Below are 21,999 nucleotides of genomic sequence, written 5' to 3' on the forward strand. Positions count from 1 at the left end.
CGGTGTCCCAATGAGAAGAGGCACTTAGGACACAGACACACACAGAGAAAGGCCATGTGAGGACATTAAGTAGGTAGCCATCTAAGAGCCAAGGAGAGAGGCCTCAAGAGGAGCCAACCCTTCCAACACCTTGGTCGAGGACTTCTAGCTTCTAGAATTGTGAGGAAGTAAACTTTTGTTTCAGTTCCCCAGTCTGTGGTACATTGTTGTGGCAGCGCTAGCAGACTAATACAAGGGCGCAGAGAGTTTGATTTTGGCCAACTTGAAGGAGAAACCCTTCAACAGAGCCATGTGGTGATGGGATGGCTGCTCTGCGAACTTTGCCTTCCTGGCAGTGTCCATCCTGAGCCTGGGCGAGCACTCGAGGAACTGCTGTAGAGAAGAATTACAGTGATTAAAGCTCCAAATCTCAGTGTTCTAGAGAAGTGGAGTTTATTTCTTGTTATGTAAATTTCAGCTTGTGGTGGCCAGGGACTCTGCTTCATGCAGCCATTCGGGGACCCAGGCCGATGGAGGAACCACCATGTTCCACTTGTGGTTTCCGAGGTCACACCAGACACTCAGCTGGAAAGTGGGAAAAAAGAGAATGTAGAGGATCGTGTGGGGGGGGCGTTTCATGGGCCAGACCGACATTTCATTGGTCAGAACTCAGTCACGGGACTCCAAAGAACTAAAAAGAAGGTGAGGAAATTAAGTCTAGCTGTGTGCCGGAGAGGAGAGGACGATGGGTCTGTCAGTCACCGATAAGACTGAAATGACCACGGCAGAGGTGATCTGTGGGCCCTCTTCTGGTGCCAGCACTCTGGGGTTTTGTAAACTCATTCTGGGAACTTCTCATGGATGGGAGCTGCAGCCGCCTCTCTCACTGAACCTCTCCTACTTTTCAGCTTCTCGAAACTGCAGCCCCTCTCCCAACTCCATGCAATCCAAGTGACGTGAGCCATGGGTATGTGCCAATCAAGGTAAGTAAGCACTCTTTCAGTCAGCTGAGCACTCTGTAATCAGATCACCTAAAGTCACTCACAGAGACGTTTAAGTATCAAAGGTACTTGAACGTTTACCATTTATGGGGAAATCGTATTTCCCATAGGTATCATTCCTCCAAAATCAATGGAATACATGGAGCATGCCTGTGGATATGCAGAGTAGTGTGACCAATGTCGTCAGACTCCCAAGAGACAGCAGGCCACATGGGACCTTGGGTAGGCCAGGGGTGCCACTGCACCTCCATGTTCTGGGGAGAACATTTGTTCATCCAACAAGTTCTTATTAAGCACATCCTTTGTGTCGGGCACAGGTCAGATGTGAGAGATGCAGGAGAAATAAGATAGACCTGTCCTCGAGGAACCTGGATCAGGATAAAGAGAGTGAAATGGTCGTTAAAATGCCCAGTGGTCAGGGTTGTGGCGAGGTCAAGGCCAGGTGCCGAAAGCCCCCAATTTCTGACCTTGTTGGGATATAGTGCAGTCTTCATGGATTCACTTTGGGATCTTTTTTTATTTGTCATTGGCCCCATTCAAATGAGAAGAGACCTAAAGCTGCGGGTCAGCTCACAAGCAAGACAAAGCCCAACAGTCGCTCTGGAGCCAGATAGAATCGGACAGAACCAGCCGGAGTCCTGGCTTTGGCACTCGCTATGTCAGCAAATTTAGATTTATTTCTTATCATTCTGAATCTCAGTGTTCACAGCTTTATAATGAGATGATGATAATATAGTTGACCCTTGAACAATGCAGAGATTAGGGGTGCACAGTAGAAAATTCGCGTATAACTTTTGACTCCGCAAAAACTTGACTGCAGTCGGCCCTTCACGTCTGTGAATTCCCAGTCACAGATGGAAAAAGTTGACTCTTGAACAACAAGGGTTTGAACTTCATGAGTCCACTTACACGCGCAGTTCAAACCCATGTTGTCCCTCTACAATGAATTCTTGTAAGAATTCATTGAAGTACCTCAGGTAGCCACAGGCTGACGAAGCGGAGAGCTCTGCAGTGTGGAGACAGTGGGGCGGCCTGCTGTCCTGGAGGATAACCCCACAGATATTTACTGAGCATCTGTTATTGGCTGGGCACAGAGAGAAAAACAGAGATGAAGACCGGAGGGATTTTATGCTCCCCTGAGATAAACATTCGCAGCCCCTGTGGTTCCATCACAGGGTGAGGTCCATGCCTGACAGCAGTGCCCAGAGCGCTCAGAACGGGCTCTGGGCAGGGAGAGGCAGCAACCATAAATGCCAGCAGCGGGGCTCAGCCAACTTGGTAAAGTGGGCGTCAAAGAATGAGTGGGAGAGGGGTAGTAAGAAAGGGCTTCTCTGCTACTAAAACTCCAGTCAGTGCCAGTGCAGCTCCTCCTGTCACCCTGGGTGCTTCTGAAGGGGTGAACATCCTTTTGGACCTTAGCTATGTATCGATGAGGAGTGAAGGGCTCTTTGCCTGGGGCTTGTGTCTTCAACTCCCTGGACAGGGTTATTTTTGTAATCCTCTTGATCCTTGCATCTTCAGCCAATTCCAATAGGTTCCTCATCTGACCATGAAGGAGGGCGATCAGAACTGATTTGACACCCCCTCATCCTCTACCCCAAATTCAAGAGCTAGGGCAGTGACCTCTGGGGAGCCCCAGCTGAGCCCAGGCTCTGGGGGTGCTGTTGCATCCATTTTCACTGGGTGCTAACGTTACCCAGACTGGGTTGGTAATAGATCTTTCCCATTTTCTGACTTTACTGCAATTTTGTTAACGTGTCATTTAAAGGATGGGAAAGCTCATGTGTTTTCTGAGCTCTGCTGAGTCAAATATGAAGCAGCGGAGCAAGCCTTTTAGTTGGGATCCATTTAGACCGGAGGCAGACAAGGATTATTGGATTGGACATCAGCACTGTAATGTTTTTCAGTATAAAGAGTATGGAATTTAAAGTTGAATTCCTTCCTTTTACCAAGTACTAAGGGGAAGACAATGAAACATATTCTTATAAAAATATCATAGTCTGTGAAACGGTTTTTGGAATGTCAGCCTAATGTTTTCTTGAGCAAGACAGCTTGTTGGGAATCATGGCTGCAACTTGCAATTTGCAACACCAACTTGGAGAAGTCTGAAATGCAGCTAAATAGAATTGTTCCGTGTGAATTTCTGTAATGTGAAGCTTATTTTTCTCATTCATTTCCATTAGAAAATTAGAGATATGTATTTTTGGGAAAAATAGAGCCCTTTGACTATATTGCTTTAGTTCTTTTGCTTAGACCCGACTGAAATGGTCAGCAGAGGCTTAGTGCTCTCATGAACAAACCCAGCTTAATGCCATGTCTGTTTCCTGCTGCAGCACCACCCAGTGTGGGTTAGGAGTGGGCTTTCTCCATGCAGTCATTCAGGCACCCGGGCTCCTTTCTGCTAGTTCCACCGTCCTCAAGGCCCAGTCCATTCAGATGCACACAGGGAAAGAGAAGGAGGACCAGCTGTGGGAACCCTGTGATGTAGCACACATTTCTTCTGCTTATGTGCCATTGGCCAGAACCTAGTCAAATGGCCATACCCGCTGCAAGGAATAGGGGGAGGTCTGGAAAATGCCACCTTGTGCCAGGGAGAAGAGCAGATGTTGAGCCCTAGCAGCCTCTGCTGCATCCATGAAGCCCAGAAAGGGCAAGACGTGTAGCAAAGCTTGAGAAGAAAGTTATATTCAAAAGATAAACAGCTTTTACAAAACAATTCTAGTATTCTGCATGTTAGCATAAATATTTTGCTCTGCACAAAATCGGCCTCCAGTTTTCAATATTGAAAACATGACAAACCGCACCAGAAACTCTGATAGGATGGATGCAAACTTATTTTGTTCTGTTTTGTTTTCCAACATTATAATCTTTTCAGGCTTCTTCTGTCACAGTGAAAGCCACCTGTTTTTATTGCACAGTTTAGCCAGTCGTCTCTTCTCAGACATCTTCTCACATTGGAGTCTCGGGCTGAGAAAGCTGGGCTGTATGCAAGATCTAGCAAAATACTGAAATGGCCCAGATGGTCCACAGAAGAGGGGCCTGATTCTGCCCAGCCTGGCGCTGTGGTCACTTCCCGCTCACCTCTCTCTTTTACAGCCTGGGGTGCGTCTGCATTTTGTGGAGCTGGGCTCCGGCCCTGCTGTGTGCCTCTGCCATGGATTTCCTGAGAGCTGGTTCTCTTGGCGGTACCAGGTAAGGGGAGCTGGGAGAAGGTACAGCCTGGTCAAGGTGAAGTGAGGGGAAAGTCTAGATGGTGTGGCCTAGCCTGAATGTCATTAAGAAGCTGCACCCTTACAGTGGAGCGTCATCTCCAAAGTATGACCATGATACTTCAGAAATGGGGCCAGAACTTGCTCCAGACCTCAGAGCTATGCTAGCCCATATGCTACCTCTGCAGATTAAGAAAAGGCAGACTTCTTCAAGATACTCTATGCCACTTGTGAGAAGTCTTTGTAATGATTATAGAAATTAAGTTCTATGTTAGGAAAGGTGCTTTCTTAGATGTGGCATTTGATGCAGTAAACAAACCCTACCACCATCCCTGGCAGCCCTATCCAGGTGGGCGTGCTCCAGTCCCATAGAGGAGACACCAGATAGTGCCATGGGGCACTTTGGATTGAACCGTTTGCAAGAATAGTGGGATAGAGGAACCAAAGAGGGAGTGTCAGCCAAACACTAACGAGACCACACTGGAGTGTGTATGCACTGTTTGTTTTCTAGATCCCTGCTCTTGCCCAGGCTGGTTTCCGGGTACTAGCAGTGGACATGAAAGGCTATGGAGAGTCGTCTGCGCCTCCTGGTGGGTTAGCTCTCTTACAGCTGTCCTCTCCTGATCGTGCTTTCCAACTGTCCCAGCTCTCTAACTGCACCGTCATCCCCTGGTCCCAGGGCAGAGCAGGCAGTCCTTCAAGAGGTCTTACTTCGCCCCTCCCCTTTCCAGCAATGTCCTCTGTCATGCAGTTTGGGTCCCAGATGCCGGTCCCAGATGTTCCTCATACTCAGTGAATACAAGAAATCCAATGGCCTGTGCCCTGGGGGTGTCTCCTGTTGGTTGGTGGGGATGTAGAGCGTAGGATGTATCATCCATCTCTAGAACTTTTTCCATCTGGCAGAACTGAAACTCTGTACCCATTAAACAATAGCTCCCCAATCTTCCTTCCCCCAGCCCCTGGCAAACACTCTCTTCTTTCTGTCTCTATGAATTTGACTACTCTAGGTACCTCATGTAAGTGAATCAAAAAGTATTATCCTTTTGTGGTCCATCCATGTTGTAGCATGTGTCAGAATTTCTTTTTTAAAGATGAATAGTATTCCATTGTATGGATATGCCACATTTGTTTATTCATTCATCCATCAATGGACACTTGGGTTACCTCTGCCTTTTGGCTATTGTTAATAATGTTGCTATGAACATGGGTATACAAATATCTCTTTAAATTTCAGTTTTTTGGGAGAGTATATACCCAGAAGTAGAATTGCTAGGTCATATGGTAATTCATAGGCCAGATTCTTAACCTAGCATCTGTAGATCCCAGTGGGAGTCTATCTAAGGATGGGTGTCAGGGGGCCTATGAACCCCTGAGATCACATGTGGCTTTATGAGCATTTTCCTTGGGGAGGGGAGTCCATTGTTTTTATCAGTTTCAGAGGGATCCTGAGCCCCATACCTGAGGTTCTCTCAGGTATGGAGGCAGGGATGTGAAGTAGCCAGGTGTGCAGCAGAGCTCCTGGTTCCTCCAAGTCCCTACGATACTGTTAGCAGTAGTGACTGAGCAAGCCAAGCCAGCTGCCCAACGTCCTTTTTCTGAGCTGCTTCCCCCATATTTACATAAAGCCTGTTGTGCTGAGTTTGAAGGCAGCTGACATGGACTAGGGCTCTTGGTAACTCGGGTGGCCACCAATCAGGCCACTCAGCCTGTCACAGCAAGAGAGTGCCTCCATAATTATTCCCTAAATGCCATTGTCTCATCTCAGCAGCTGCTTATTACTTTGGAATGATGCAGAAGCATTTTAGACAAAACAATAGCCTTTAGTCCAAACATCCAGGAAAGGCATCTAAGGGTTTGTTTTTATTTAATTTAATTATTAAAATGTTTATTATTATTCATTTATACTACAATCTTCCCTGAATCCCCTAGGCATAACTTAGTGATATAATTTTTATCATTCAAATTAGAACACTATTAAAAGAGACACTGTTTAATAATAACACACATAAACTGAAACTGTCCTGAACAAACTGGGACCTATGATTATACCCTAATTATAACTCTTTATAAGAAAAACATAATTTACCTGCTAACTGTTGTTGAACATGAATTGTATAACATGAATTCTAAAGCCAAGCATAATATTTGGAATATATACACATACAGTTCAAAATATAGTTCAGATCATTTCTGTACAGATTTCATATCATTTGTTAATAGATTTTAAGTAACAAATTATTTTCTCTTAAAATTTTGAAGCTTTGTCCAACTATTTTCCAGCTTCCCTTGTTGCTATTGAGAAGTCCCCTGCCGTTTTGATCCACAAGGCTTTCTATGTGACGTTTAGGTGGTTTTTTTCCTTACCCTTGACGCTTTTAGGATCTTTTCTTTATCATTTGTGTTCTAAAATTTTATGATACTGTGCTATAATATGGGTCTTTTTTCATCTCCTTTACTGGGTACATTTATCTTTCGGCTCTTTGAAATTCTCTCGAATTATTTCTTTGATAATTTTTCTTCTGTTTTCTCAGTTTTCCTTTCTTTCTTTTTTCTTTTTTTCTTTCTGAAATTGTTATTATTGTTAAAATGTCATTACTACCCCAAATGAACTTCAGGTTCAATATAATCACTATCAAAATCCCATTGGTATCTTTTTATGAAAATAAGAAATACAATTCGACAGTTTGTTGTGGATTAACAACAACAACAAAAACTTTTTATAGTCAAATCAATTTTGAGAAAGAACAGAGCTGGAAGACTAATACTTTCTGATTTCAAAATATATTTCAAAGCTACAATAATCAGAACTGTATGGTACTGGCATAAAGCTAGACATATACACCAATGGAACAGAACAGAGAGCCCAGAAATCAATTCACACATATACAGTCAACAGATCTTTGACTAGGGTGCCAAGAACAAAGAATAGGGAAAGGATAGTCTTTTCAACAAATAATACTGAGAAAACTGCATATTCACATGGAAAAGAATAAAATTGGACCCTTACCTTATACTATACATAAAAGTCAACTCAAAATGGGTTAAAGGCTTAAATGTAAGACCTGAAACTGTAACTCTTAGAGGAGAACGTAGGGGAAAAGCTTTATAACATTGGTCTTAGCAATGATTCATAGATCTAACACCAAAACACAGGCGACAAAAACAAAAATAAAGCAGGGAGTATCCTAGTCTGAGAATTCAATGATTATATATTTTTTTGACGCAAAGACCCTTTTAGTTCGTTAGTAATTTTTAATCATGTGAATTAAATTTATTATTTTTTTTATTGCAGAAATAGAGGAATACTCCATGGAAGTGCTATGCAAGGTAAGAAAGATCTTTGGGTAAGATCTGTAACATCTTTTCCATCCTAGTATTTTTACTGATAAAAGTCAGAAGTGTGAGTGTTCATTTAAATTCTAGGAAAGCAGGATGTCACAGCATTTGAGTATAAATTCTTACTGTAAATTGAAATGCCGTTTGAAAGTGATGGCCAACATTTACTGGGTATCAAGTACTGCTCTGAGCATTCGATGGAAGAGGAAACAGAGTCACGGGGAGGCAAAGTAATGACCCAAGGTCAACACCTAGTAGAACCAGGTTTAACCCCTGTAATAGGCCTCACATCCCTCCTCTTAACCACTCCAACATATTGCCTTTCCACCTGGGAATTTTAAAAATCATTTTATTTTGGTAAAGATGTTGTTGGCCAGACCTAGGGATTAGTGTGTGGCTTGGTGACTAATGGCGTTCTTATTCTAAGACAGGCAAAGACACCACTAGGGAGGGGGACCCTCAACTCAGAGCTTGCAGCAGGGAGGCTGAGGCTAATCAGGGTGAAGAGAAACTGTGACTCAAACCTCCTTAGAGCAAAAGCAAAGGCTGGAGGGACCAAGGTGAAGAAACAGACAGAAAACTGACAATGCTGCTTGTTACACTAAAATTACAAAAAACCTCCATCTCAGAGTCAGAGCTCTGCCTGGGGCTACCCACATCTGGCGCCACACACAGGCTTCGGCGTCTCGTAAGGGGAGCATGGGTGAAAGCTTGGTTTCCAGTTAGGGTTGTTTTTCCCTCCTGAGTTTCCAAACTCAGTTTGCCTCTTCTATTCTGCTCCTTCTGACTTTGCTCATATCTCCCCTCAACCCTGCCAAGGTCTCACTAGTGACCCTGCGGGATCCTCTCCGCATCGCTCCAACGTCCCCTAACCTGGATTTCTGTCAAAATCTGTTCTTGAAACAGATAAATTGGGTCGTTTGAGATAACTGCTCTCCTGAAGAAAGTTCTTTTACTAAAAGAAGGTAAAATGTGATGCACCTATACCCTGACTCCACCTTTTAAAAAATCATTGGTATGTCGGCTACTAGGTATTTACCCAAGAGAACTGAAAAATGTGCCCCTAAAAAACCGGCACTTGAATGTTCACAGCAGCATTATTCACAATAACCAAAAAGTAGAAACAACACAAATATCCATCAACTGATGAATGGATAAACCAAATGTGGTGTATCCATGTAATGAAATATTATTCAGCAATAAAGATGTATGAATGAATCTTGAAAACATTATGCTAAGATAAGCCAGTCACGAAAGACCACATATCGTATAATTCCATTTGTATGAAATATCCAGACTAGGTAAACCATAGAGACAGAAATTAAGTTAAAATATCCAGACTAGGCAAATCCATAGAGACAGAAATTAAGTTAGCAGTTGCTAAGGGCAAGGAGGAATGGGGAGTGAGACACGACTGTTAGTAGGTACAGGGCTTCTTTTTGATGTGATGAAAATCTTCTGTAACTAGAAAGCGAAGATGTTTTCACAACTCTGGATACACTAAAAACCACTGAATGGTACACTTTAAAGGGGTGACTTTTATGGTATAAGGGTCATAGCTTAATAAAGCTGTTATTTTAAAAAATCGTCAATACAATATCTTTAATGTAAAATTTTATTTAAAGCAACTTCATATTGTCTTTAAACCTAAAAATCTAAATGAAGATCCTTAATGCTTCTTGCCCTCAAGTGCCCACAACAGCTTTTTTTCCCAGTGACATCTCCCAAATATAATGAAAACTCTTTTTGTCAACCATAGTTTCCCAAATTTGTGTGCCAGTTAATCATACAACTGTTATTTGTTTTAAAATGGGTATCTTTAAGGAACCATAAACCTGTTCTCTGTATGTTTGTAGTCTTAAGATTCCAAATGAGGAATGTTGAAATGCTACATTGCAAAAATGTTATCTTCTAAAGTTTATTAATGTTGGGAGGCTTGTCTATACCCAATTGTCCCTTTCCTTGTGCAGCACTTAAACTGTAGCATCAGGCCCATAACTGGCTCTGAGTGAATTTTAACTGGAGAATAGATGTTATAAGTGAGGGAGCTCATTAGGCCCTGTGTTGGTGATGGAGGTATTAGGGAGGGAAGGAGTGGAAGAGCAGGTGCTTCTTACTGGAAGGATGAGGGGACTGTGATGTGCCCAGGTGTCATTTCGCTCTTCTTGCCTGGCCATATGGCAAAGGCACTAGCAGCGAGTTTTCCAATAGGTAATTATGTGAACAGGCCCCCGAGAATGTCCGTGGATCCAGGCCCTTCTTTCTGGAAATTGTTTCCCGAGACCAAGATCTTGCAGGCACCTGTTAGAATAAGGCCATTTCTTATTAGAAATGACATTTTGGATGGCCCTGGAAACAGTACAAGACTCTGGCTGCCCTGGAATTACTGACCTTTACTCCACTCTGGCCTCTAAGCAGCATCTGGAAGTTGCTGAAAAGCAGCGGCCACTCCAGTCGCTGTAGCTGGACCATAATTCTGCACCCCACATCCTTTGAAGACCAAGATACTAGAGGACTCTCTCTTACATCAGACAGTCCTTTGGTTCTTAGGTCCTCATTGAAAACCCCGTGGGTGCTGCCACTTGGTAGGCATGTTTGGGCATTTCTGGGAAACCCTCTGCTAAGTTCCTCATTAGCGCTTATATTAGTTTGCTTGGGCTGCCATAACAAAGTATCAAAGACTAGAGTGTCTAAAACAACAGAGACTTATTCTCTCGCCATTCTGGAGGCTAGACTTCAGATAACTGTGTCAGCACAGTTTCATCTGAGGCTTCTAGATGAGGCATGAGGATGACCATCTTCTCCTTGTGCCTTCACGTGATCTTTCTTCTGTGTCCAAATCACCTTTTCTTATAAGGACTCCAGTCATATTGGATTAGGGCCCATCCTAATAACCTCAGTTTTAACTTAATCACCTCTTCAGTGACCCTATCTTCAAAGGTAGTCACATCCTGAAGGTCTTAAGGGTTAAGACTTTAACATATGAATTGTAGGGAGACACAATTCGGTCCATAACAAAAGCAGACACAGTAATTCTAATCTTGAAGCTGAGATAGAGGCATACAATTTCTGATTTTTTTGTGTGTGTGCTTTCTTTCTTAGGATATGGTAACCTTCCTGGATAAGTTGGTAAGTAATAATGTTGAACTAATCTCTTTGGAGAACTCTGTTTGGGCCTAGTAATTACAGACAAAATGTCAGCCTTTGAGGGTATCAGCTGTCAGAACCTCTAGGGGAATGGCGAGGGCAGGGAGAGGCCCACTTTGGGGCACTGGGAGGCGGGGTGGTTGGTTGGAAGGAATCACAAAAATGGAGATGGCAAAGTATATGGAAAACAGTGTAGACAACTTTGTTTTGTTTTTTGTTTTTATGAAAAGTGTCTTCCAGGGAATAGGATACCTCTGTTGGCTTGAGTCAAGATGTTTGGAAAATACCCTGTAGGGCTAATATTTCACAACTTTTTAAAGCTTACATTTCTTTTGAAATATTTAAAATCGAATGCCTTCATTTAATGTTGTTCGGAATGTCAGACTCCAGTTGACGACAGTGACCTGTGAATATGCTTTTGCAGAGCACACGTACTATTCCAGAGATTGCAACTGGGGACAGACAGCCTCCTCCCAGTCCGCAGTCACTTCACGGTGCAGAGCGAAAGCAATGCAGCATGGACTGAGGTGGAGAGGGCGAAGCCAGGACAGGGACAGGGACGGTGGAGAGGGGAAGGGGGAGCTAAGAGAGAACCTCAAGGCAGCGGGATTTAAAATCAGCAAACAAACAAACAAAAGCAGTGGGATTTATCACCTGTTAATTGGTTGTGAGTCTAGGGAAGAATCCGAGTTGACTAAGGAATTCCAGTTCAACAGCCAGGCTCAGTGCCAGGCTCGCATAAACGAGGTGAAGAGGGCATGGCCCTGCCCTCCGCTGTTCTCGGTGCCATGGAATTGGTGTTGGAACTTTTGGGGTCATCAAAGAGGACATGGCTCAGTGTGGCCACCCCAGTCTTGACACTATAACGACCTCCAATCCAGAAATTTTCCAACTGGCTGAGAACATCTTCTGATTACTGAGAGCCTCTGCAGCTGCTGGCCAGCTGGGTCAGGTGTCTATCCCTGGCTCCGTCATTACTGGGACACATAGGAAGGAGGCTGGGTCAGCTGCAGAGGAGGTGGTCACCCTCCACAGGAGGGGGTGGTTGAAGTCACTGGAGTTAACGAGTTTCCTGAGGGCAGGCCTGAGGGCCGAGCCGTGAAATGGTCTCACAGAAGAGATGGAGGAGGGAGTAGACTCAGTGAAATGAGTCTGGAAAGCATAGCATCACAGGAGCCAAGGGAAGAAGGTGCCGAAGGAAATGTCTACTGCTGTAGAACAGTCAGAAGAGTGAGAACCAAGAGGAAAAAAAACTCTTAGTGGTGATGATTAGCCTTTAGGAAGGACGTTTCCATGGCTCAGGGGTAGCAGGGAAGAAACCAGACTACAGTGATGTAAGGAGGTTGTTAGGGAGGCCTCTGGTGTAGACATCTTGAGAAGTTGGGAACACACAGGGGACAGGAGTGTGGTAGGGAACAGTGTGGTAGGGAACAGTGTGGTAGGGAACCACTTTTCAAGATGGCGGTGAGGCAGGAGAGGATCTGAAAGGCCTTGCTGTGACTGAACGAGGCCAGCAGGGTCGGGGAGAAGGAAGAGCCTGATTTTAAGTTGGGGAGACCTGGATCTGAATTGTGGCTCCTCCATTTACTATCTGTGCAGCCTTGGACAAGTCACCTAGCTGCTCTGAGCCTGTCTTCTTATTTGTAAACCGTGTATTAGATGTTATTGGGACAATTCCAGATAATGGATATAAACACTTAGCACAGCGCCTGAGACACAGTAGCAGCTCAATGAAAAGGAGCTGTTGTCATTTTTAGTAGCAGCAGAAGAAAGGAAGGTGCAGAGGGAGAGATTAAATATGACTTTGAGGTTTTAGTGGTTAGTTAAGGGAAGGAAGATCCCAAAAGAGTGGGGATTAGAATCATAATCACTCATAATGAAATCGTAATCATAATCATAATGAAAGATGAACATGTACTATGGGGAGGTAAGTCATACCAACTTTAAAACAAAAGAGAGGGGAAAAGGTGAAACAAATTTTGATTTGAAGGAAAATAGAGAAGGGAGAAGGAATTCATGGCCAGCGGCCTCCATCTTCTAACAAAATTTAAAGGGCCAGTCACATGTGTAGAAGGCATACGGGGCCGGTGTGTGAGGATGGGGCTTCCGGGGCGGGGGGATGTCTGGAGGGGCGTGGTCAGTGGAGGGGACGAGAGGGGTTGCCGCTGAGGGTCGGGCCTAGGAGAACACAAGGCCTGGGCTCCCAGCGCCTACCCCAGAAACCTGCCCACAGCCACTCCCGTCTCTTTCCTCTGCCAGGGCATCTCCCAAGCAGTGTTCATTGGCCACGACTGGGGAGGCATGCTGGTGTGGAACATGGCTCTCTTCTACCCTGAGAGAGTGAGGTAATTTGGCTGTGGGCATCAAGAATTTGGGTAGGACTGGGACTGAATTCCCACTGGAATCCTTCCTCAGGTCTTGAATCCCAGAAAACTTCTAGAAAACACATAGATCATCTGGGAAGGTGCCTACTTAGCTTCTTAGGGTCCACTGACACATTAAGAAGGAGGGCTTAATGAGCTAATGTCTTAGGAAGTGAGACCTGTCCCAGTTACTGGTAATGGGACAAATAATTCAGGACCAGAGTATTCAGCGGGCATGCAGGGGAATGATGATAGACTTCAAGGGGAGTGGGTGAGGCAGCAAGGAATTCGGGTTCATAGTATTAAGCACCAGGACAGACCTTAGTCCTGGATAGGGAGTCAGAAAATGTGGCTTTCAGTTTTGTCCTGAACTGGCTGTGTGACAAATCAGTTCACCCATTAGGCTTTGGTTTCCTCAACCACAAAGTGGTGATGGTCACACCCACCCGACTGTACAGCCTGCAAAATGCTGTACAGATGTCAGGTTAGAATGGCACTTCAGGGCACCAGCGGGAGCTTTCAGATGATGGGCTGTGAACCCAGAGAGTCAGGTGGCTTTGCAGCCACACCCCATTTGAGCTGGCAATCAAAGTTAAAGCCTGTCTGACCTCCCACTTCAGCCTGGGATCTTAGCAAATTAAACAAACATCATCCCTAATAGCCTTCTGTATTCCTTAACTAAATTACTTTTATTTGGCTAAGTTTATAAGAACAGAAACACCAGAAAACTTGGTTCACCTCAACCCTAGCTCAGATGGTAGGCTGGTATAAAAGACTAAGAGGAATCAAACATTTCCTAAAATATTTAAAAGTTGGTCACACTCTTGTCTTTATGATTTCTTTAGTTTTTCTCTGTGTCCTCTCTGTCAAAGGCAAATTAAGAGCTCAGTTCTTAGGAACTGAGTTCACCAGAAAGTTACTCTCCAGAGCATATTAGATGCTTCTTGAAGGGAACAAAAGGAAATATAGTGACGAGCTAAGGTGTCGACCTTGAGAAAGGTGAAACACCTTATTGTTGTTTTATTAAACTTAACCTAGCTCTCCTGTGAAAAATTTAAAGTATTTAACATCAGCCAAGTGAAGAATAACATCGGATCTGAGACACTCTAGCATGCTCTGGTTTCCCATTCCTCTTCTCGTTGTCTGTTTCCACCCTGTTTTCATTAGTTCTGGTGGTGGTTGCTCCTTCTGCATCTGCTCTCGTCAAAGCCGCCCTCCTGCTGCATTCCTGGGAGGGCGGGAGGAAGCCAAGCAGCATCCTGTTATTTAAGAATATTGTTAGCAATGCTGATCTTCGCCTTTCTAGCCAGATAATGAAAGAAAGCACAGTCTACCTTTGACGTGGAATATTTCTTTGGATCCTTGGTTTTGGCTTTCTACTGAGATAAGGTCTTTTCTGGTTCTTGCAGACTGTCTTCTTACTGCGTCTGTGTCTCAGTGCCTCTTCTTTCCATAGGGCAGTGGCCAGTTTGAATACCCCCTACATACCGGCAAACCCCAACAGGTCCCTAATGGAGACCATCAAAGCCAATCCTGTTTTTGATTACCAGCTCTACTTCCAAGAACCGGTAAGTTTGAGGCCCAGAGAACAATGACCCCAGCAAGGTATTGCTCTCCTTTCCTCCTTCTCTCTCCTTCTCCCATTGGTTTGATTTATCTCTGTCCCCTTTAATTTTCTGTGGCATTCGTCAGAAATGATTTCACAAATGGGCTCAGGTGAATCTGGTTCTGGGGTTCAGATGGTCTTTTCCATGTGATGACACATTTCTGAGGAATGGGAGTGGGGACGATGGCATAATGGGTCCTCTCGCTTCTCTGAAACTGCGGAGTAGGGGCCTGAGCACTAGTTTGGAGCTGTCCCCTCTTAGTGGTCTGGCTGAGAGGCTGGCGGAATCCATGTCGTTCTGGGACAGCTTCTGACCTCTTGCCAGGAACCTGGTATCTTGGCTTCCTGAGAAGTAAGGTTTGTGATTACAGGGAGCATCAGAGCCTAAAAGCCCTATACCCAGCCCCAGATGTGCTTAGAGAGATGCGGGGGGTTACTAGTGTCACCCCATGTACCACAAAACCCTAGATGGCCCCTGGAGCTCAGGTGATGTGTGCGATGGGGTGTCACTGCTACACTTTACTGGGATTCACTGAGAGTGATATCGTGAGTCAGTGTCATCTGGCCTGCCACCCCCAACTGCTTCGTGAGGGCCCCTGCTCCTCCTTCATTTGTGGGCTCTGGGCCCTAGTGTCCAGCTACGTCCGGTTAATTCCTGCGAGAGGATAAAGGAAGTTTCCTTATCACTCCGAAGAGAGAAGAATGGATTGGATTAATTAATAAAGAGCATAAGAGCATCTTCCCACATCTCTCACTGCCCCCCACCCACTTGCCATTCTGCATCCCAAGTCGGGACCCTTTCCAGGGATGGTCACAAACACCCCACTTTCAATTCAGCGAGTAACTCTTTTCTAAGAACTGTTTTCTAAGAACTGATAAAATGGCACCTCAGAAGAGGAGCTTTTTGATTCAGGCAGGAACTTGATTCGTGCAGTAGGACACCAGAAGCCTCCAGTAAGATGATGAAAAAGGTGCTCCTCACTGAAGCCGGGCCCTACTGCTCCACAGTCTAGAGTGTGGAAAGCAGTGAGCTTCCTCTGGCTTTAATTAAATCGAAATGTCTTTAATTAGTTTGAAGTAGTCTTGATCTTGAAGGATGGTTATGGTTTAGATGACATATTAGTCAGGTAGGGTTGCCATAGTAAAGTACCATGGACTGGTGGCTTAAACAACAAAATGTATTATCTAACAGAGGTTCGAGATTAAGGTGTCTACATGGTTGGTTTCTTCTGAAGTCTCTCTCCTCAGTTTCTAGATGGCCCCTTTCTCGCTGTGTTCTCACATGGCATTTCCTCTGTGTGTGTGTCTCTGTCCAGATTTCCTCTTATGAGGACACGAGTTACAGTGGATTCAGATTCACCCTAAAGACCTCATTTTAATGACCTCTTTAAAGACCCCGTCTTCAAATACCATTACATTCTGAGGTAGTGGAGGTTAGGACTTCATAGGAATTTGGGGAAGACACCATTCAGCCCACAACAGAGGGACAGTGTCCCTTGTGAAAGAAACAGGAGCATGGCAACAGGAATGGGACAGTGGGGGTGAAGGGTGGAGACTTCAGAAACTGACCTGTTTGGAATGATACCTGGGTGAGTGGGATGGGAGGGAGGTAAGTACCCTTGTGCAAGGCCTGGAAAGTAAGCTCTGAGTTTATAGTTGATGTCAGAAGCAGTAGAGAATCGCTGTGGGTTTGTCACCCCACCCGTCACAGATGGCCCCATGAAAATTCTGTCAGCTGAAGTAGGAAAGAGGATCCCATCCAGTCTAAGGTGTGGCGTACTGCCTGTCACCCTTTCTCAGGTGTTTGCTTCTTCCATACCCAGCTCACACTGGAGAAGTATCTGCTGTGGGAAAGGGGAGCAAAGTGGTGGGTCTAGGCTCTTGAGTGGCAGCTGCCTTGGCCTTTGGGAATTGAGGAGGGAACAGAGTCCCACACAAAATTAGGGAGCTAGTGTTTGGGTCCCTCTCACCTCTTATCTGACCCTTTCTCAATCTCTGGCTCTGCTTGGCCCCCACCCCAGCAGTCCAACCCCCTCCCACTGGCCTCAGTATGCTCAGAGCTCCCCACCCAGCGGGCCCCTCACCACAAGGCCCTCTAACACCTCAAATGCCCATTCTTAGTCGCTCCTCACCCTTCTACCTTCTCCTCTAACCTATCCCCCATGCCCTGTGTATAAGTTTCAACAGGCCCTCAACACTCTGCCCCAACCTTTGGGTGCCCCATGTGGACAATCCAGAGGGAGAGAGAGGGTGTGGGGTTTCATGCATCTGCTTTCTCTCCCACCTTATTTTCCTTTTCCTTTTTCTCTTTCTCATTCTTTTGAATTTAACATTTGTAAGAAGACTCCTATCTGCTGCAAAACAGAGGTGCCCTGCGATGTGTGTGAGGGGTTGGGCATTACAAATATGTTTAAACATCAGGAATGTTTTAATTAGTGTTACTTGGGAAGAATTACTCTGCACTAGTTCTTATAGCAAATACGTATGTACCTTCTATTATATGCCAGTTTCACGAGAGAATCTAGAAATGAGTAAAAATTTCTGAGGGTTTAAATGATTTCTGGGGAGACAGGCAGATAACACATACCTGGAGAATAAGAGGGTGTAAAGGATTATAATGGAGGTACAACGTGCTCTGGGAGCCCACAAGAAAACACAGTTAATTTTTACCAAAAGAGAGAGCGTTTGAACTGCACCCGGGAAGATGAGTAGTATTTGGGTGGGTGGATATGAGAGAGAAGACCTTTCTGGCCTGAGGGACAAATGGCCGAAGTTGCATATAAAACTCGCTTAACCCAGGGATAAATGTGGGAGATGAGAGAGAGTTCTATCGAAGTAGTCAGCGATCCTCAAGACGAGTTTCAGAAGGTCTGGAACGTCTTGAAATTGTCCACAGAATTTAGTGTATGCACAAATTTTTCCAAAGAAAGAGTCCCTAACTTTCATCAGCCCAAGAGTCCTGATACAGTAGGTTTTTGAGGAATTCAAATTTCTAACAAGCTGAGGTGATGCTGCTGCTGCTGGTCCTGGATCCACACTTTGAGAACTGTGACTGTAGCCTTGGGGGAGGGGCTAACCCAGCCATTTTCCAGACAGCGCTGGGTGGACAGCCATCCTTGTCAGTGAGTTAGAGACCTCTGGTCAGCTGGCTCTAGTCAAGGATTGCTGGAGCAGATCATGGGGGGAGTTGACTGTCTCGCTAATATAGGTTCCCTCTATTGCAGGGGTCTTCAGACTTTCTGGTCCTAGGCCCCCTTTACACTCTTAAAAATTATTAAGGACTTCAAAGAGTTTTAGTTAATGTGGGTTATGTCTATTCCTATTGATATTTGCTGTACTAGAAGTTGAAATTCTAAAATATTTATTAATTCATTTAAAAAATAAACAGTAATGTGCCTATGTTAATGTAAATAACATTTTTATTTTAGAAAACTTTATTTTTCTTAAAAAATTTAGTGAGAGTAGTATTGTTAAACATTTTTCAAACTCTTTTAATGTCTGGCTTAACGGAGAAAGCTGGTTGGTTCTCTTGGCGGCCTCTGCATTCAGTCTGTGGGAACAGCACATGTAGAACCTCTGGAAAACTCCACAGTGCTTATGAGAGCGTGAGAGTGAGAAGGATATAGCATACACTTTGAGAAATACTACTTTTTTTTTTAAGTTGTATTAATGTAATTGTAGGAGCTAGAAAGGGGAAGTAATAGTTTCACTATATATTGTGTTTTGATCGAACTACATGTAGAGTATTTATCAATGGAATTTAGCTCATTAAAATAATTTTTAATTATTTTTTTAAATTGTAAAATACACATAATGTAAATTTACCATTTTAAGTGTGCAGTTTAGTGGCACTAAATACATTCTCATTGTTGTGCAACCATCACCATCATCCATCTCTAGAACGCTTCTCATCTTGCAGAACTGAAACTCTGTACCCATTAAACACGAATTCCCTATTCTCCCTCCCCCCAGCCCCTGGTACCACATTGTCCTTCTGTCTCTACGAATTTGACTACTCTAGGTATCTCATGTAAGTGGAATCGTACAATATCTGTCCTTTTATGTCTGGTTCATTTCACTTAGCATCATGTCCTCAGGATTCGTTCACGGTGTAGCATGTGTCAGAACTTCCTTCCTCTTTAAGGCCAAATAATATTCCACTGTACATGTAGACCAATTTCCTTGTATTCATTCATCCGTGGACGGACACTTGGGTTGCAACTACCGCTTTTTGTGTGTGCAATGTGCCAGTTAGTTCTATTCACAACAGCACTATGGTGTCTCTTCCTCATGTCAGCTGAGCAAGCTGAGGTTCTGACAGGCTCGCTAACTGGCCCGAGGTGTGTCACTGGGTCAGGATGTTGACTTCAGAGCCCATGTGCCCCCTGGGAGAGAGCTTGGACTTTATTCTGTGTGCGCTTCTCATCCCAGCAGAGTGGGGAGGAGCAAACCAGGATAGTTCAAAGTCCTGACTGAACAAGTGACCTCAGGGGAAGGACTCTCACTAATTGCAGCCATAGTTGGAAGGTTTCAAAGGTTGACATAGTCATTGTGGGGAAATGGGTACCTCTATTATTCTCTTGTAGCAGCTGGGTTTAAAATCTGCAAGAAGAGTTTGGGGATGGTTTTGTGCTTAAGAACAGAGCCTCTTGCAGGGAAATGTTAGATCTGTCCACTAAAAGGAATCCAGGAACCCACCTGGGGTGAATCCAGCAGCCAAGTTGGGGTCTTAAGAAGAAACCATTCACGGGGGTCCTGCCAGCATGTCTGCTGCCTGCTCAGTAACAGGGCAAGGCCCTTCCTGTCTCTGGCCTCAGTTTCCTCACCTGAAAAAGGATAGTCTGGTTGGATGGTCTTCAAACACGTAATAGCATCAAGGGTGGGTATTGGGGGCCAGCCCCTCCTTCCTGCCTTTTTCCTCCCAACTCAGCCCACAGCTCTCCAGCCAGGAATCATCCCTGAGCCTGAGCGCTCAAGGTCATTGCAGACCTGTTCAGCCTAAGGAAGGCTTCTGTGTAGGTGCGCCTAGCCCTCCCACCTCTTGCTCCTGCTTGCTGAGCACTGCAGGGTGTGGCTTAGACAAACTCCAGGTTTACATTCAGCCCCAGCCCGAGCCCCTGCCCCACCCCCACCCCAGCTCTTTGAACCCTTAGTCCAAGTGTCAACTGTCTTGTCCCAAGAATTTGCAAAGTCAGGTGGAAACCTATATTTAAAGGTGTGGGGTTATTTTCTTTTCAGAGAAGGGATAATAGGCTTTGCTTTTGTATAGTTAGAGAGGAGGAGGCAGCTTCTGTCAGCCAAGACAAAGATCTGGCTGAGTAATTTCCATGAGATCTGTTCCATTCTTTAAATCTTAAGATTCTTCAAATCCTCACTTAGCCTGAGGATATCTCATAGTCCATGTGCCCCCAAATCAGAACATGTCTAGTGTGTCCTGTTAACCCTGCCCTCTTCCACCTCCCCAAACTGTTCCTCTTTACATCTCCTTGGTAGTATATATATACATATACATATGTGTGTGTGTGCGTATGTATATGTGTGTATATATTATATATATATGTATGTATGTATGTATTTTTATTGGAGGGGGTGTATAGGTTGCACTTTTGTGTGCTCGAATGTGTCTGAAACCATATAACAAGCTAGAGGCAGATCTCAAGCATTCAAGCACCGAAACCTACTTTTGAGTATTTAATCAGCTGAGAAACAAGGGAATAGAGAGATGCAGGGAAAGAAAATTCTAGGTAGTAGTCAAGAGAGGGGGTTCCTCCTGGTGGAATGGTACCCCAACATCCACAAGTGATTTTCTTCTTTCTCCTTCATGCGTTGAGTCTTCCTTGATCTGCCCCCCACCCCAACACACTAGCCTCAGGCTACAGGCACAGCTGGTGACTTAAATCATTTATGTTTAGGTTATTTATGCTTGCTATTTAAAAACAACGCTGAGTTGTGTAAAATAAAAATTAAATTCCCCTTCCCTCACCTAGAACTAGACACTATGAATAAATAGTTTGGTATTTCCCAGATATGTTTTTCAAATACGATTTTAAGTAAGTGTGTGCGTATGCATGTGTACATGAGTATATGTAATTTTTAATATAAATTGAATCACTCTGCTTTTTTATTTAATAGATCTTAGACTGATTTTTCCATCAGTACATATAGATCTACCTCGTTGTTTAACGAGGTAGATCTATATGTACTGATGGAAAAATGGTCCGTCTGTATTATGAAGCTTGTTCTGCATAGAGAATTTAACCAATTCTCTATGCAGAACATGATTTTGATGATTTTTCACAGCTGCATAATACATTGAAAAGAAAGTACCACTGCGTGCTACCTTACTCATCAATCGTTAACCATCCTGGTTTGGGCATTTTATTTTTATTTTCTTAAACAAAAATAATGTTATGTTATAGTGAAGAGAACCAAATACTGAGGAGCTGGAAGTCTGGAGTTCTCATTTCCAGCCTGGCCATGTATAACCCACCTGACTTTGCACAAGGTCACGTCTCAGCCTCTGCGTCTCCGCTGCACCGTGGCCTTCCCAGCCCAGTGCTGTTGTGAAGAGAGAAGAGTCGGCACAGGGCAAGTGGCGTCGGCGTCTGAGGCCTGACAGCAACAGACAGTCTAGTTTTCTTTTGTCATCGGCATCTTCATCCCTGGGACAACTACCCCAGCCATGTTTTCTGGCCTATTTTGAGAGAACTCTGCCTCAAAGTTTCAGAGGAATTCAAGTGATTGTTATCCAGGTAGACAGAACAGGAAGCGGAGTTGCTGGCCCCAATCCACCGATTAGAAGGATGGCCCGTCTTCTCTTTGAGACAGAGTCTTGTGGTCGTAGCTGTAGAGGGATAGAAGCTGCCCGAGCTCATGCTTTGTGAGAGCTGCCGTTTGATTTGAGTGACTGTCTCCACTGTCTTAGCCATGAAACAATAGACCCAATTAAGTGCATCTTCAGAAGCAGACCTCTAATACATCTGGGAAAGAACAAGAAGGAAGCTCCACTGGGATGGTGAAGAGCAGGGATGCCTCTCAGAGGAGGTCGAGTTGGAGGAGGCAGCCTGCTGTGGCCCTCCTAGCTGCAGGAGCCTCCCATGCAAATGAATTGATTGAGAGCTGTACCCCCGCTGGCACTGGGGTATAAACTCTAGGCAAACTTGGTCTTCTCTATAGTACCCTACCCTTCTGGGGCTCCTCTGACAGTGAGTTGAATACATGCAACGAGATTAAACGGGGGGAGGCAGTAGGACAAATCTGGGTGCTTTGTCCTGGGAACCTGCGGCCCCCCACACTGTGGTCAGCAAACTTGTCACCCTGCTGCCTAGTGGGCCCCATGGAGCCCAGAGGTTATGCAG

The 21,999-nt window shown here is 44.7% G+C and overlaps 1 protein-coding gene across 1 annotated transcript in view; it reads left to right on the top strand.

Annotated features, from left to right (window-relative positions):
- Positions 1-21,999, top strand: part of EPHX2 (epoxide hydrolase 2) — a 52,338-nt gene that overhangs the window by 15,074 nt on the left and 15,265 nt on the right. The window contains exons 6-12 of the mRNA XM_039876182.1: positions 888-962; positions 4,077-4,172; positions 4,701-4,779; positions 7,482-7,516; positions 10,628-10,654; positions 12,932-13,017; positions 14,492-14,603. Of these exons, the coding sequence (XP_039732116.1) occupies positions 888-962; positions 4,077-4,172; positions 4,701-4,779; positions 7,482-7,516; positions 10,628-10,654; positions 12,932-13,017; positions 14,492-14,603 (510 nt within the window). The remainder of the gene's footprint in view (positions 1-887; positions 963-4,076; positions 4,173-4,700; positions 4,780-7,481; positions 7,517-10,627; positions 10,655-12,931; positions 13,018-14,491; positions 14,604-21,999) is intronic.

This window comes from Pteropus medius, unplaced genomic scaffold (assembly GCF_902729225.1).
Source record: "Pteropus medius unplaced genomic scaffold, Ma_sr-lr_union100, whole genome shotgun sequence".
NCBI lineage: Eukaryota > Metazoa > Chordata > Mammalia > Chiroptera > Pteropodidae > Pteropus > Pteropus medius.